This window comes from Setaria viridis, chromosome 4, assembly GCF_005286985.2.
Source record: "Setaria viridis chromosome 4, Setaria_viridis_v4.0, whole genome shotgun sequence".
Lineage (NCBI taxonomy): Eukaryota > Viridiplantae > Streptophyta > Magnoliopsida > Poales > Poaceae > Setaria > Setaria viridis.
Window position 1 is genome coordinate 5,322,796 of NC_048266.2, and position 16,245 is coordinate 5,339,040.

Below are 16,245 nucleotides of genomic sequence, written 5' to 3' on the forward strand. Positions count from 1 at the left end.
ATCGCCAACAAGATGATATCAAGTTACAACAGTGGAGGTGAAGCAAATATCAAGTTTTAGCAATGTATAAAAAGATCACCACATGAGCATTCACCTAGTTAAGAATCACCCAAGCAAGAAAAGACTAGTCCATCAAGAGCTCATATTAGGAAAATCCATTCTCAACAAGAGATCATTGCAAACACCCACATATGCATCCCAAGTCATGTTTAAAGCTTGTTGAAACCAAGTGTCTACTTCTTTTGGTAGACATCTTGTAACAACTAAGCAAGCAATAATATCACATTAAGCACAAAAACTTGTGAATTTATGAAGTTTTCAGCATATTTATTTTCAGTATTCACACAAAGCAAAATACATGAAGTGCCTTTGCGGCACAAGGAAGCCATGCTTCCCCAAGGGGTGCATCATGGGCTAAACATTTGCAATGATACCTAGATCTTTGACCCAATTGAAAAGAACATGAATTCCAAACATAAGCTAGATATGGAACCAATATTCAACCAAGGGCAAACCATAACCAAGCATCTACTCATGGGTGATAAGCAAGTTAATAGAGTAGAATTTAGCATTGAATTTCAAAAACAGTTATCTCAACAAGTATACAATATCATCAAGAGCATAACTGCACATTGCATCAAAATCACCAACCACAGCACTACCTCACAGGTAGCATAAGGGAGTACACAAGATATATAGGAGAAGCTCATCTAGTGCAACATGATACAAAATGCAATATGATACAAAATGCATGGAAACTAAGCTAAAATGATACAGATGAACAACATGCCATACCCAAATGTGTACTAAGGTAAAGCATGACATGATGTTCATATGTATCATCCACCACAGTATATCACAAAAATAGCATGATAAGATATACATGAAGAACTCAAAGCTATCATGAACAAGTGACTATCCTACCATGTTTTGTACAAAAATGATACAAGTATAATACAAGAGAAGCTCCAAAAACCCAACTCAGAAAGGAAAGCAAACACCCAACTCCCCCCGCAAACGAGCAAAATTGGCTTGATCCAGGGGTTTGGTGAAAATGTCCGCGAGTTGGTTTTGGGTAGCAACATAGCCAAGGTCAATATCCCCTTTCTCAACATGATCTCTCAGAAAATGATATCTCACATCAATGTGTTTAGTTTTTGAGTGGAGAACGGGGTTCTTGGCTACACTAATGGCACTCGTGCTGTCACAAAGAAGAGGTACACGAGTAAAATCCAAACCAAAGTCTCTCAAAGTGGAAATCATCCAAAGCAGCTGAGAACAACAGCTAGCAGCAGCAACATACTCAGCTTCGGTGGTAGACTGAGCAACACTAGATTGTTTACGAGAAGACCAAGAGACCAAAGACGAACCGAGAAACTGGCAAGTACCCGAGGTAGACTTGCGATCCAAGCGACACCCAGCAAAGTCCGCATCGGAGTATCCCCGGAGCGTGAGTGTCGAGGAGGCAGAATACCACAAACCGAACTCAGGGGTAAAGCGGAGATACCTCATGATCCTCTTCACTGCTTGACGGTGAGATGTCCTCGGTGAAGCTTGAAAACGAGCGCACAGACACACGGCGAAGTGTATGTCCGGCCTCGTCGCCGTCAGGTACAAGAGGGAGCCGATCATGCTTCTGTACTCCTTCTGGTCCACCGGTTCGCCATCTTCATCCGCATCTAGTGCTGTCGTCGTACCCATTGGTGTGGAGAGTGGCTTAGCATCAGCCATGTCAAACTTCCTCAACACGTCCTTCGTGTACTTCCCTTGGTGCACGAAGGTTCCTTCCTTGCTTTGCTTGATCTGTAGCCCGAGGAAGAAGGTCAACTCACCCATCATCGACATCTCGAACTCCCTGCTCATGTCATCTGCAAACTTGGCAACCAAAACATGAGAAGAACCACCAAAGATAATATCATCCACGTATATCTGAATAATCAATAAGTCATTGCCTTGCCTGAGGAGAAAGAGTGTTTTATCAACTGATCCCATTTCAAACCCATTCCCAAGCAAAAAGGATTTCAATCTAGCATACCACGCTCGGGGTGCTTGTTTTAGGCCATAGAGAGCTTTCTGGAGTTTGAAAACACGATCAGGATATTTAGGACTCTCAAAACCAGGGGGTTGTTTCACATACACTTCCTCCTCTATGAAACCATTTAGGAAGGCACTTTTCACATCCATTTGGAAGAGCTTAAAACCTTTAGCCACAGAGAAGGCTAGAAGGATTCTAATTGCTTCCAAACGGGCAACAGGGGCAAAGGTTTCCTCATAATCTATCCCCTCTTTTTGGCTAAAACCTTGGGCAACCAACCTCGCTTTATTTCTCACAATCAACCCATCCTCACCTTGTTTGTTTTTGAAAACCCATTTTGTTCCTATAGGATGGCAATTTGGAGGTGGTTCAACTAAAACCCAAACCCTGTTTCGCTCAAAATTCTCCAACTCCTCATGCATGGCATTAACCCAATTTGAATCAGATAGAGCATGTCCAATATCTCGGGGTTCGAAAGAGGCAACAAATGCAGAATGTGCAAAGTGTGAAATATGCCTAGAGCTGTGCCTAGTGGTGCGTTCATGTAAGTTACCGATCATCTGTTGTGGAGGATGACGACGCTGAATGTGCCGTGGAGCCTCTCGCTCTGAAGTCGCCTCCCCCTCAACAGCAGCTGGATCACTCTGATCTTCTTCTTCTTCATCCTGTAGTGGTACTAGTTGATGGCTTGAAGTAGTGGAAGTAGAGGTAGGGCCATCAACTCTCGTAGTCGAAGTAGAAGGTATAGGTGCAACAGCTGGAGCTCGGTCAATCTCATCATCCTCTTCCTCACCACCATCTACACACTCTTCCTCTTCCTCAAATATGCTTTGCCCCATTTCATGTTCACCTGCAACTTCAAAGACAGGAGTTGTGCAAGGCATAGTTTCATCGAATGTAATCTCACAAGTTTCCACGATCCGGTTAGTTTCAAGGTTAAGCACACGATAAGCACGACTATGAGAAGCATAACCAAGAAAAATCCCATCCGTAGAACGAGACTCAAATTTATCCAAATTTCCTTGCTTGAGAATGAAACACTTGCAGCCAAACACCCTCAGATGACTCACTTTGGGGGAACGTCGATGCATCAGCTCATAAGAAGTTTTCTTCAGGAAAGCTCGCAAAAAGATTCGATTGGACACGTAGCAAGCAGTGTTGACGGCTTCGGCCCAATATTTTCTAGGAGTCCTATGCTCATCAAGCATCGTCCTAGCCATTTCACAAAGGGTCCGATTCTTCCGTTCAACAACACCATTCTGAGGAGGGACATAAGGCGATGAAAACTGGTGTTCAAGACCAAGATCATTGCAAAAGGCTTTAAAACGAACGTTTTTGAATTCTGTGCCATTGTCACTGCGGATAGCTCTCATGGCATCGTTTGGTCGCTCGTTTCTCAACCTCAAGATCAAATCTCGAACAAAAGGAAATGCCTCATCCTTAGATTCCATGAAGAAAACCCATGAATACCTCGAAAAATCATCAACGATCACAAGCACATACCACTTCCCACCGACTGAACAAACACGAGCTGGACCAACTGTGTCCATATGCAACAGCTCGCCTGGATGTTCAGTCATCACCTGATTCACAGGTGGATGGGAAGCAGCAACCATCTTCCCATGTCGACAGGGAGCACAAACAAGATCTTTCTCAAACTTTAATTTAGGCAAACCACGAATAAGATCCAAAGTACTCAAGCGGGAAAGCAAATCAAAACTCAAATGACCCAATCTCCTATGCCATTTCCAAAGTTCAGAAGATGAGCCAGCCACTAAACACCGAGAGAGACCAAATGACTTGGAAAAATCAACTCGAAACACTTGACCCTCGGGGACGATCATACACACAAGATCGCCTTGAGAGTCTAAAATCCTTGAGGTCCCTTGCTTAAAACGGACCTCAAAACCATCATCAAGTAGTTGCGACACGGAGAGCAAATTGAAACCAAGAGAATCAACTAGAGCAACTCGCTTGAGCATGAAATTCTCACTCACCTTGATAACACCTTCAGACAACACCTTACCTTTGCTATTATCCCCGAAAGTGATGTACTCCTTGATCATCACCGGGGTGAGGCTGGAGAACCATCTGTGATCACCGGTCATGTGTCGAGAGCAACCGGAATCAATAAGCCACGTGTTCTCCAGGCCTCCGACCTGCTCAAACAAAGGGAGACCAAGGATGAGCAAATGACTCAACACTGGGGTTAGAAAAACAAGTAGAATACCAGTGTCGAACCATTTGCTCAAGAGTGGGGTTATCAAAATCAACCATCTCTCGTCTCACAGGAGGACTACGACCAACGCTAGGGGGAAAACGTGGTCCGTTGTAACTCCGAGACTCAAAGCCACGGCCATATTGTCCTGGGCCATATTGATCATGGCGAGGAGCATGCCTAGCAAAAACACGCGAAGGAGCAAAACGCACACTATCCACACGACGAGGTGGAGGAGCTGCTCTAGGCGCATGTACACCATGAGAAGGGTGGTACATGTCCCTGTTGCCCCACTCACGCTCACGCCTCAAAGCCTTCTTCTTGCGAAAGCAAAACTCCTCAAGGTGACCCCATCTCTTGCAATACTCACAGTGGAATCTAGCAGGCTGTTTTGGCTGAGGATTCACTCTCGGTTGTGGCTTGTCTTGAGGTTTTGGTGGAGGTTTCTTAGGAGCAATATCTGGAAGTGTGTCAAGTTTGTTCTTGAGGTGGTTTGGCTTTTCGACCCAAATGGCTTTCTTGGGTGCTTTAGGTGGTGTCTCAATGAAAATCCCATCTCTCACACACTCAGACAAGTTTTGCTCACAAGCTGGGTTGGGTTGCTCTCTATTTTTAGTGGGTGACTCTCGAGGGGTGTAGTCAATTGGTGGCTCACACTGATTGTAGCTTGGTTTCTTTCTCTCACCACTGTTTTGACCCACCTTCTCACACAACCCATCAAAGAACTTGTGCAACCCATTAAAAAGACATCCCTTCATAACCGACCCAAGCCCAAAACCATCAGCCCTTTTGAACTCTTGAATCATCATGCCTAACTGAGGTTCCCTACTTGACACCCAACTAAGAACAGTGCGCAAGTAGGAATTTTCATCCTCAACATGTTGCAAATTAAGTTTGAGTTCAGGACAAACAGTGCATTCAGGAAGTTTAGATCTAGCAATAAACTCAGAATTCTCTAAAGCACTAAGCTTAGCACATGCATCATCCAACTGAACTTGCAAAGCAGGGCAAGACTTACATGCACTAAGCAAAATAGGCCTATTCTTGACCTCATCTAAAGCAGCCCTAGTCAAATCCAATTCATCTACCAACAAAGCATGCTTAGATTGTAAAGATGCAAGACTAGCCATATGAACACCACATTCATCACACTCAACAACATCAGAAACAGTAGAAGCAGATTTAAGCATGTCTATCTCAATCAAGGCACTTTCTAACTTAGCCTTAAGCTCAACTCGCTCTTTAGCAGCCTTCTTAAGCAGTTTATCTTGATTGATTAGGCAATCATTAAGTTCTTCTACTTCTAGAGCAAGTTGTTCAGGAGTAGACTTTACCTCAGTTTCTGTGTCGGAGTCACTTTCCTTGTCATCCTTCTTGGAGTTGAGAGCCATGACACAGTACCCGTCGCGGTTCTTGTCGGAGTAGAAGCAGAGGCCATTGAAGTTCTTGCCATCCTTCTTCTTTGCCTTGCGGTCGTCGTCCTCCTCGCTTGAGCTTGAGTCGGTGTGGTCGTCGGTGTCGGAGTCGACGTCGCTGAGGGAGGCGATGAAGGCACGTGCTTTGGCCTTCTTGCGATACTCCTTCTTCTCGCGATCGGTGTACTTCTTTTTCTTCTTGGTGCCGTCCTTGTTCTTGTGCTTGTTGTAGTCGTACTTGCTCTTGGTTTTGTTTTTGTCGGGGCAGTCGGCGGCGAAGTGGCCTGGCTTGCCACAATCGAAGCAGTTGTTGTTGTTCCTTCGCCTGTTCTTGCGGTTGTCGTTGAAGCGCATGAATCGCCTCGTGATCAAGGCGAGCTCATCATCGTCAAGAACCTCCAGCTGCTCCTCTGAAACAGAAACCAAAGAAGACAAGGCAAACGACATAGAAGAAGAGTTACTCAAAGACTTAGGCTGTCCAGAGCCTGACATGAGAGCCATACTATTTGGATCAGTAGGGCCTCCTTGTTTTGCTCGGAGTCTCTTGTCAACCTCCGTGGATTTCAACTTGGCAAAGAGTTCATCAGTGGAAAGTGTTTCATAATTCGGTGACTCGATGATAGCATCAACCTTCGTACCCCACACTTCGTGATCCAAGGCATGCAGGAGCTTTAAAGCTCTATCATGATCAGTGTAGGGTAAGACGGTGATATTTGCTTTCATCTTGTTCACAATAGCCAAGAAACGCTGAAACAAAGCACCGGCAGACTCACCAGGCAAATGAACAAAGTTCTCATACTCACGCCTGTAAGTCTCAAAGAGTCTAGCCTTCACCTGACTGTTTCCCTCGTGGAAACTCTGAAGTCGAGACCAAATCTCATGAGCAAGAGAGAGATCTTCGACTCGATCGAACTCAGCACGACTCAGACTCGCAAACAGAATATCAACCGCCTTGCTGTTGGCGTGATACTTATCCCTTTCATCCTGAGTCACACGAGTAGCAGGAATCACATAAGTCACATCCTGAGTGATTTCCCAAACCCCTGCTCCCCTACTATTTAGATGGGCTCTCATGCGAGTTTTCCAATACCGATAATCAGAGCCATCAAAGTAGGGTGCAGCGGTCGAGGAAGAACGCTCAGAGGTCGCCATAATAGGTTTCGAAACCGATTAGGGTATGGAGAAACCTTAACCGGCTCTGATACCAATTGAAGGACCGAAAGGGCGACCAGAGGGGGGGTGAATGGGAGCCTATAAAAATTTTTAATGAGAATAAGGCCTATGTCCCAAACGCAACCCCACAGCACACTGCGCGTTGTATCGTCAAGATGACGCAAGTCAACTCGTGACAGGCTCACCCTAGGAACGATTTGACACGCTCAAGACATAACGGAAGCAAGACATGAAATTACTCTAACAAGTTTGCTCAAAACACAATTAACCAGATCACTCCTAGCTAATCCGTCAACTAAGCAAAAAAGAAATAATAATTTAAAGTGCTAGGCGTGATTAGCAAATGAGAGAGCAAAATAATTAATAGTTAGACTTGATTAGCAAAAGTGACAACTAATTAAAAGCTAAGCAAGTGACGCAAGATGACTCACTAATTCCAAGAATTAAAAATAGAGAAAACTTGAACTCACAGTGGTGTCACAAAATGAGGCAGGACTTGTTCACGTGAATCAGCCTGGGAGCTTGTTCGGCCTGTGCACCTCGCGTGGGTCACCTTGTGTGCTGCTACTTCACATGGGCTTGGCCTGCTAGTGCTGCCTTGAAGCTTGGGCCAGCGTATGTGCAAGCTGGGCTGCTGCTCTACCTTGTTGCCTGGGCCACGAGCACCTGCTTGGGCCGCCGCAAGCTCCTGCGCTAGCTGCACTTGCTCTGGCCCGTGCTGGACTGGACCGCTAGGAGTAGCGTGCTGGGCTGGTCCGCCTAGCCGCTGACGGCCCGCTCGCTGCTGCAACTTGCACGTGCGCCCCGCGTGCCTGTGCGATCGATTGCTGCTGCGCTTCTTCCTGCGCACGAACAGACAGAGAGAAACAAGAACACCACGAACACCACTTAAACTTCAAACTAAAAATACTCCCTCAAAATTCCATGAATCGAGACAAAACTTGAGCTATAGATGCGCAACCACAAGTGCGAATAGATCCATGAGAAAGATCTCAAAAAGCTCAAGTATCCATCACGGATTTTAGAGAAAACCGAAATCCTAACTCAAAAACGCGATTTGGGAAAAACTCAAAATCAAGCCGGATTCGTGAGGGATTTGAAAGGAGATCATATCACGAATGCTCTCCAAGGTCCTAGCAACATTTCCCTTCAACCAATCTCACAAGATTCGGGCTCAAACATGATGAACGAAAAATCCCCAAAAAATAGTTCCGAAAATAGGGAAAAAGAAAAACGCTCGGGAATCAAAGATTTAGCACGATTTGAGACAACAAATAAAGCTAAATCACGAGAACATCTTCTATACAAGATGAGGACTAGCCTCCTCCCTTCATCCACCCACTAAAGATGAAGAAATCAAGAGAAAAGAGTAATCACACCCTAATCCCCCTCTCTCCTCTCACTTTAAGCACATGACTAGCCTCTAAGCAAATAGATAATGAGTTGCTAAGCAAAGAGGTACTGAAATAACCAGCCCCCCATCCCTATTTATAGTCCAGGACGAAAGACTATACTACCCTTACAGCTACAACTAAGATAACTACCCACGCAGGGGCATTTTGGTCCAAGTTTTTATACGTGCATCGGACGGACACGCCGCCTTCACGACTTTGCTTCGCCTCGACGCAAGCTTCGCGATGACGCCACGTGCCCTCCTTCTCGAAGCTCCGGCCGCACCGGGCTCGCCCCCGGTTTTGAGGCCCAAACCGGGAAACCTGCCTGCGCGGTGGTTTTGAGGCCCAAACCACCCAAACCGTCCATTGACGCGTGTCCGGCCTCCGCCAAGCCTCCCGCTTGACTCGACCGACGTCGTCTCCAACCTGTCATGCCCTCTCGCCATTCCGTGCACCATGTGGATCGCCGTGACTTCGCCCGGACTCCTCGGGTCCATCGGTCCAAGCCTACTCGCGTTCATCCTTCACCGCCCTTGGTCCATCGGCATGAACCTTTCGCTTGACCTTCACCGCACGCCGTCGACCGTCACATCGCATCCTACACCTGCACATCACAAGCCAAGAGAAACATCAAACCAACACAACGTTGTCAATCACTCATCATCCAAGGGTGACCACCATTGGTCCTCAGTAAGTGACGATATTTTGGTGTCTAAATGCATGAACCTGCATCCCATGTATGTGTAAAATCCAGGCTGTTCAACCACCCATATGAGTTAGCTAAATCCAACTCGGTATGCATTAAATCTAGAGTATAAGATGCTCCCTGAATTATTCAGACTTGTCAACCTTTGATCAAAGGAAAAAAAATTGCATTTCTCTTCGATCCACGTATTACCATTTCATATTCATCTTAGGCAGCATCATCTTATTCATCTTAGGCAGCATCATCTTAAGGGTGCAAGGCGCCTGTTGCATTAAGAGAAATAATAGTGTCCTTGTTGCAATTATATACAACCCTCGGTCAATTTTTAGCTAAAAAACATATAGGAAGTTAGCCTGCTTCTTATTGAACCCGATCTTTAAAATGTTAGCTCTTTACCACCCCTTTGGACACTATCACGAGCGCGAAAATGGCTAAAAACAACTACTTGGAGGTTAGGATGGGGTGCCCAACTCATTCTCATTATTGTCTCTTCGTGAAGAGGGCGTGGAGATTGTTTTTCCAAAAAAACTTGGATGGAAGGAAGATGACACGAATTCCGATACATATGCGTAGCAGGATACCTCCTCTTTGTTTGTTCTACTCCGTCACCGCGTCGCATGTGTGTGAATGATACAATTCCCAACTGGCTCTCACTAAACGTCAGCGCTCCCACTTCCACTGCCGCGCCATATGGTTCCCTCCGCCGACGCGTTCCGCGGCAACCCGCCCGGCCCGGCGGCCGGCGGCGATGATGGCTACGAGATCCGAGTCCTCGTCCCGCTGTTCCTCGCCTCCGCCTTCCTGTTCTTCGTGACCTACCAGCTCTTCGGCCTCGCCGCGGCCGGCGGCGTCGTGGCGCTCTTCGCCGTCTTCGCGCTCGCCGCCCACCGCGTCAGGTTCTCCTGCGCCTTCCCCTTCCTGCACCTGTCCTGGCCGGGCGTGGCCACCGGGGGCGGCGGCAGCGGCGCCGTGCTGTTCCGGACTGGGGCGGCCGGCGGGATGGACGCGGCGGCGATCTCGGCGCTCCCAGCGGCGTTCGGGTACAAGCGGGACCACCCCGCGACGGGGTGGGCGCAGTGCGCGATATGCCTGGGCCTGGTGCGCGCCGGCGAGGCCGTGCGGCGGCTGCCGGCGTGCGGGCACCTGTTCCACGCCGGGTGCATCGACAAGTGGCTGCGCGCGCACGCGACGTGCCCGCTCTGCCGCGCCGCCGTCGGCGCCGCCGCCGCCGCGCCGGAGCTGCCTATCTAACGGCATGGCACCGGCGCAATCAGATCGTAGGGAGTTTGTTGCTATGCTAGGGATTCTCTTCATTAGTGCTGAGTTCATCAGAATTCTGACATCGAGTTCGTGATCTTGGCATGAAACCATTTTCGTGTCTAGAGGAGTATTAGCTGAATTAATCCGGGACTGAAATTATGGTGCGTGAAATGTGCATGAGAATTGTTCGAGAACATCATCGAGGGGTGGATCCTGATAAAGTTAGCTAAGGGTGTGTCTGGTTGCATACACCACATGATGCATGCATGGATGATGGTAGTTCAACCAATTTGCTTGTACCATATGGTTCACTCTAATTAGTAGAATAATATATTAAGTGGGATGGCCTTATCCTGGATGAGTTGGTCCAATTCACCCAAACAAACAAAAAGATCATTATTATTTTAAATCATTTTATACATGAATCAAATGATACAACCAACCAAACACCTAGCAGCCGAATACCCGCACGTCGCGGTACCAATCATATCAATCTGTGCGACTGCGCCACTCCCTTGGCTCCACGCGACACGCTGTTGTCACTTCAAACTCGGGAATGACGTAGACAGAACTCAGGCCTTCATGAGCAACTCCGAAACTATGTTTGTTTTGTCGCTGATCTTGTGGATATTTTGAAGAGAATATAGCGTAGCAACCGTTGAATGGTACAAACCAATCGACCAAGAGAAGCTTTGCAAATTGAGCATAGGTTTCATGTGGTGAAAGTGAAACTTTGCTACCCGGGTTTGAGTCATCAACTCAGTGTAGGTACTCGATCGTCAATTTCAAGGTACTCGTTCATTAATTTCAAGATATGGCAGTCCAATCTCCCAGATGTAGTTATATATAGGAGTAGAGTTCGTGTATACAGAGGACATGCGTGCGTGTACATAAGTGTTTGCGTCTTATACGTCAGCTTGTGAGTGTTTGCGGTGACCTCGTCCAGTCTTGCATGCACCCGCCAGCTGCAGTAGCGACTCTCACACCGCGCCACATAGGTTCATCTAAGAATGTTTGTACAAAAAGGCAAAAGGCGCAAGTATCGCTGAGGAACATACGAGTATGCTAAAAGTGCTGAGGGAACCAGAATAGGAAGCATGGAACGTGAACATCTTGAAGAAAATGGGTACTGACACCACAGCGCCGTTTATGTGCCAACTGCCAAATATAGGAGTTTAATATACCTGATTTCACTACATGCAAAAGATGTTCTACAAAGCAATCAGGAAACCCACCGGCGGCAACATGAACAAAGAGAGTGAATTTCCGTATTTACACAATGTCTGCAACATCAACAGCCACAATTTTTGCAGGCAGAAGTCTGACTGGACCTAAAAGAATCCAATTTCTTGCCCCCAAGAAACAAAAGAAGAGATAAAATTAGCCAACCTTTGGCTTCAGGTTTGCAGATTTACCCCCACTATTCACAACTACCACTGCCAGTTCTTCAAGGTTCAACTTGTTCCCAATCTAATCCTGTGTTTTATGTGGTTGAAAGGAACTCTAGGGACAAAACTCATGCAACGGAGAAGAATAAATAAAGGGAGTGAAATTGTGAGAGAGACTACTAACAAATGCTACCGCCAAGCTAACCCCGGAGAATTTGCCCTCGTACGGGCATCGACCAACGAAAGAGCCATGGCCAGCATCATCTGTTCCTCGAAGCTATCAGGAATACTGCCAGAAGCGATGCTAGACCCAACTGAGGCGGCTGAATTGGCAGCAATGGCCTCTGCTGTAACATCCGACCCAGCATGACTAGTACCGGCCTCGGCGATCTCTGACCACTGATCATTAGAAGACTCGGCACCCTCTACTGTTTGGTGTGTTCTGCTGCTTGATGGTTCCTCAACCCTGGAGTCTGAAGAACTGCTCCCAACTATGCTCAGATCCTCCGTATAGGATCTGTCTGATCTGCTGAGGGTGTCAAACCTTGTTGTCTGGCAAGTTGGTGTGCTAGAAGACTCTCCGTGTATATGCTGTTGTTCTGCTAAAGCTGCGACTGCACAGGCAAATCCGCCAGAAGAAGCAGCTTCAGCCGTTGTTGTCATAGAACCATCATAAGGCCTTTGAATTGATGGTGGAGTAGTGGCAACACATCCTGGATTTCCCAAAGCTTCCTGATCCTGTTGAAAGAAACAAATATCACAAAATGGATAAGCAGATATGTTGACAAGATGGCCGACCCTGTATTTTACCCATTCACACAGAGTAACCATGAAATTTACATAAATGAAAGTGCGTGTGCTACATGAAAATAGGTACTGATGCAGGTTTAAATAATAAGTAAGAAACCAAGTTCTAATTAGATTCACACAGAACAGGCCTCCAAAGGACACTGCATCGCTCGATTACGAATGATGCATCAAGGGACACCGATCAAGAATGAAACAGGGATATCATACAAATGAAGATCACAAAAGTATCATCATTAGGAAAAAATCATTAATGTATATGACCAAAATAGTTACCATTTCAGATCATACTAACTTTATAATTAATGAGCGATTTTTTGTTCGGGCGTACCTGTATAGAGAGCCAAATTGCTTCCATAAGCATAACTTCTTCAAGATCCATATCAAAATTATTGCCTCTGCATTAAAAGAATTTATCAGTAAATAATTAATCCCAAAATCATGATGCATTCATTCCATAATAAAAAAGAACTCAGTTAATATGTGAGGAAAATGGGATGATGGCAGGTTTGTTTTGACTACTTCGTCTTCTCTTATGGTATGATGCTATACGCGACTGGGCCTCCTACTCTACTCCAAATGTCACAGAGTTGATGTAGACTGCAGAAACGGTCAAACACACAATCTTCTGTACCCAACAACGGACTCAATATTATAAGGCTTCGCTGTGGCCAGAAGCTTTTAACTGACATGTTTACCAGTCAAAGCATCCTTATCTAATAGGTTTGATTGAATAGGTGGACAAATAAATAATTCTTCTTGTTAAGCCATTTCTATATTCTATAACCCTTAAACAACTGCATTCATACTTTAAATACTTCACGGGAGAAGTCTCCACACCAACATAAAACTTCCCTTCATGAAGTTACCCAATTATCAGATTGTTATATGGAATGCCACTTTGTAAATTGCTTAATAATGGAGTTCATTATACAGAATACATGGGCAGCAACTCCTGTATTATCTCAATACAACTAAATAGAAGGTCTTCTAAAAAAAAGTCAAGCACTTTGTGTATCAAATTGAGATCATTCAACAACCATTTATCTTAAAAGCTTGAGAAGCAACAGCAAGGTTTCAAGAGAATCTCCAACAAGTTCGGTTAACAGACAGACACGAGACAAACAAAAATCTTAGATCTACCAGTACCAGTAATATATTCAGCATGGTGCAGCCGCAACCCGATATGTGAACCAACATGACAACATAAAGCTAATCATTTGATATGGCGGTCCATTGCCGTACCAATAACCAACAACAAACAAACTACTACTAAGTGTACATTATAAGTTATCAAATGGATATTTCTCAAAAGGGGCAAGTAAGGATTAGTTATTTTGCCTACAGACTCCTGATCCCAAAGCATCGATGCAACAATAATCGCAATGCTTCAACATAATTGAATCTAGAAAGAGCATGCAATCCCTAAGGCTTTAGTTCAACAATAATCACACTAGAAGCACCGGTGTATCTACTAAAATGCACGTATAAGGTAATCAGTACAAACCGCATCTGTTTGAAGGCTTCAGAATTCCTCAATAGCAACTCCGAGTGCTGAACTTGGGACGAGACAGCATCGTTGCCTTGCTCACTGCTTGCAACTATCAACAGAACAAACAGGGTCAGCAATGGAACAACGACAAACAACAGATTGCACGGAAAGTAACACACAACAAATCTACAGTTATACGCACCCGTTGTAGATGTGCCATCAGCATCGCAACTTTCAACTTGTGCGGTTGCAACTGAGTCAGTGGAAGCAGCAGTCTGCTTGTTCTTCATCCGCTCCGCGTCTTCCTGGAGCTCCTGCTGCCGCATCCTGATCTGCGCCTCGATCACCCTCTGCTCCTCCTACCCAGAATTCCCAGTCCCAACCAATTGGCAAACATAAACCAAAGCACCCAACTCTGAAGAAAAACACGGTTTCTGCGGGCACTCACAAGCTGCTCTATGCCCTTCTCCTCCTTGGTCTTCACGCCGCGGTACTCCACTGCGTAATTCAGTGTTTTGCAGTACGGGCATCTAACAAGTCAAGTCAAGGGGCAACTGAACAATAACTGGCACAATTTACTAGCACCGGGCTGATGAACTCAAAATTGAAGCGAATTGGGTGAGGAACTGAGGATACTGTGTCGGCCGGCACGAGGTGGGCGACTTCATCTGGAGGAAGCACTCTGTACGCCCGAGAACAGGTCAAAATAGAAGCCAAGCAGAAGAACACGAGACCCTCGAGTTGAGGAGCACTCACCCGTGCAAATCCCCTTGGCGCAGCACTTGGAGCGGTTGAGGCTGGGGTAGAACTGCAAAGCGCCACCAAAATTGACAAAGAGGAAACAAGCAGCATCATCAGAGGCAAAATCTCTCCGCGCAACACAACCCACCGACGGGAACAGACGGCGGCGGGGTGTACCGTACCAGGAAGCAGATGGGGCACTCGTCGAGGTCGGCGCGCGGGTCGTCGGCGCCCGGGTGGCAGGGCGCGAGCTTGGCCTCGAGGATGAGGCGGCGCAGCTTCCTGAGGTCGATGTCCGGGTGCGGGTACAGCCCCTGCGGCCGCGTGTACCGCTCCTCCACCGCCGGCCGCCGCCTCCTCCCGCCGACCCGGTTCCCCATCCCGCCGGCCCGCGGGCGCTGACTGCACTCCACTGACCCGACCCAGCTCCCTCCCTCCCTCCTCCAACCCGCGGCCCGCCGCCTTCCCCCCTCTCTCTACTCTCCTCCTCTACTAAACTTCAACCACCGCCGCAACCACCCGCCCCCCGCTTACCCGCTCTCCCGCGGGAGGCCGACGCGTCGCCGCGAGCCAGCGCCAGCGACGGAGGGGCAGGCGGAGCACAAGCAAAGGGGGGCAACGCGACACGGGAGAAGATTTGCCCTCCCTCCCTCCCTCTCGGCCGAGCTGAGAGACGGGACGAAATGGAAACTTGGAAAGGGAAAAAAAATCGCTTCTCTCTCTCTACTCATCAACCTATCTATCGCGCTCGCTGCGTCCGCCCGTGTCGCCGTCACCTGCCGGAGACCGCCGCGCCCGCACGCGGCCAAAAGCAGATTCTTCCACGCCGCCCCCTCCCCACGCTTCGATCCTCCCCTGCTGTCCTCGTCTGCTAATCGGACCGCGCGGATTACGCCGGTTCACTTAATTTTAATCTCTCCCCGGTCTGCGCATCGCTGTTACTGTTACTACTAGTAGTATCTCTATCGCTGTCTACTTCTACTTGTCTTGTGAGACTCTGCTAGAGCGCAGTAGAGAGAGAGAGAGCCCCCGCGCTTGTGCATGTGCAGGTGAGACTCTCCACGGTCGCTGGCAGGTGGGGCCGGAGGCGGCGTCGCGCTGGGATCGGGTGATGTGACGGGGTCGGGGAGGGTGTAGCACGGGTTGGGGAGGCTTGCAAGCGACGTGAAAGGGGAGGTTGACAAGCAACCGGCTGGACTCGGAGCGTGGCGGTTTGATTGATTTGGGTTTTTTGACGGTTGATTAGTTCTTTGGAGGTTAAGGTGGGAAACGGGAATGCTTGCGATCGAAGGCTTTGCCTCAAACCTCTTCCTTTTACCTCTGCGTGGTGCTGCTCAGATGACGTGCAGGTGGGATTCTTGCATGTAAATGTCATTTTTGACTAGCGACGTATATATAGGGGGTGTTTGTTTCTTTAGTAGCTCCTAAAATTCCTGTCACATCGAATGTTTAGATATTAATTATGAGTATTAAATATAGACTAATTATAAAACTAATTGCACAAATGAAGACTAATTTGCGAGACGAAGCTATTAAGCTTAATTAGTCCATGATTTGATAATGTGATGCTACAATAAACATGTGCTAATGATGAATTAATTAGGCTTAATAGATTC

The 16,245-nt window shown here is 47.1% G+C and overlaps 2 protein-coding genes across 2 annotated transcripts; one reads left to right on the top strand and one right to left on the bottom strand.

The window, feature by feature from the left end:
• The first annotated feature begins 9,483 nt into the window (after positions 1 to 9,483).
• Positions 9,484 to 10,572, top strand: LOC117853084 (uncharacterized). Its single transcript, XM_034735450.2, has one exon. The coding sequence runs from the start codon at positions 9,632 to 9,634 to the stop codon at positions 10,190 to 10,192; it is 561 nt and encodes a 186-aa protein (XP_034591341.1). The 5' UTR covers positions 9,484 to 9,631; the 3' UTR covers positions 10,193 to 10,572.
• An 875-nt stretch (positions 10,573 to 11,447) lies between these two features.
• Positions 11,448 to 15,063, bottom strand: LOC117853110 (E3 ubiquitin-protein ligase GW2-like). Its single transcript, XM_034735478.2, has 8 exons — positions 14,812 to 15,063; positions 14,645 to 14,696; positions 14,525 to 14,570; positions 14,337 to 14,418; positions 14,091 to 14,247; positions 13,904 to 13,997; positions 12,728 to 12,794; positions 11,448 to 12,327 (listed from the first exon to the last, which is right to left on the bottom strand). Exons 1-8 carry the CDS (start codon positions 15,007 to 15,009, stop codon positions 11,779 to 11,781), a joined length of 1,245 nt encoding a protein of 414 aa, XP_034591369.1. The 5' UTR covers positions 15,010 to 15,063; the 3' UTR covers positions 11,448 to 11,778.
• Positions 15,064 to 16,245: the final 1,182 nt, after the last annotated feature.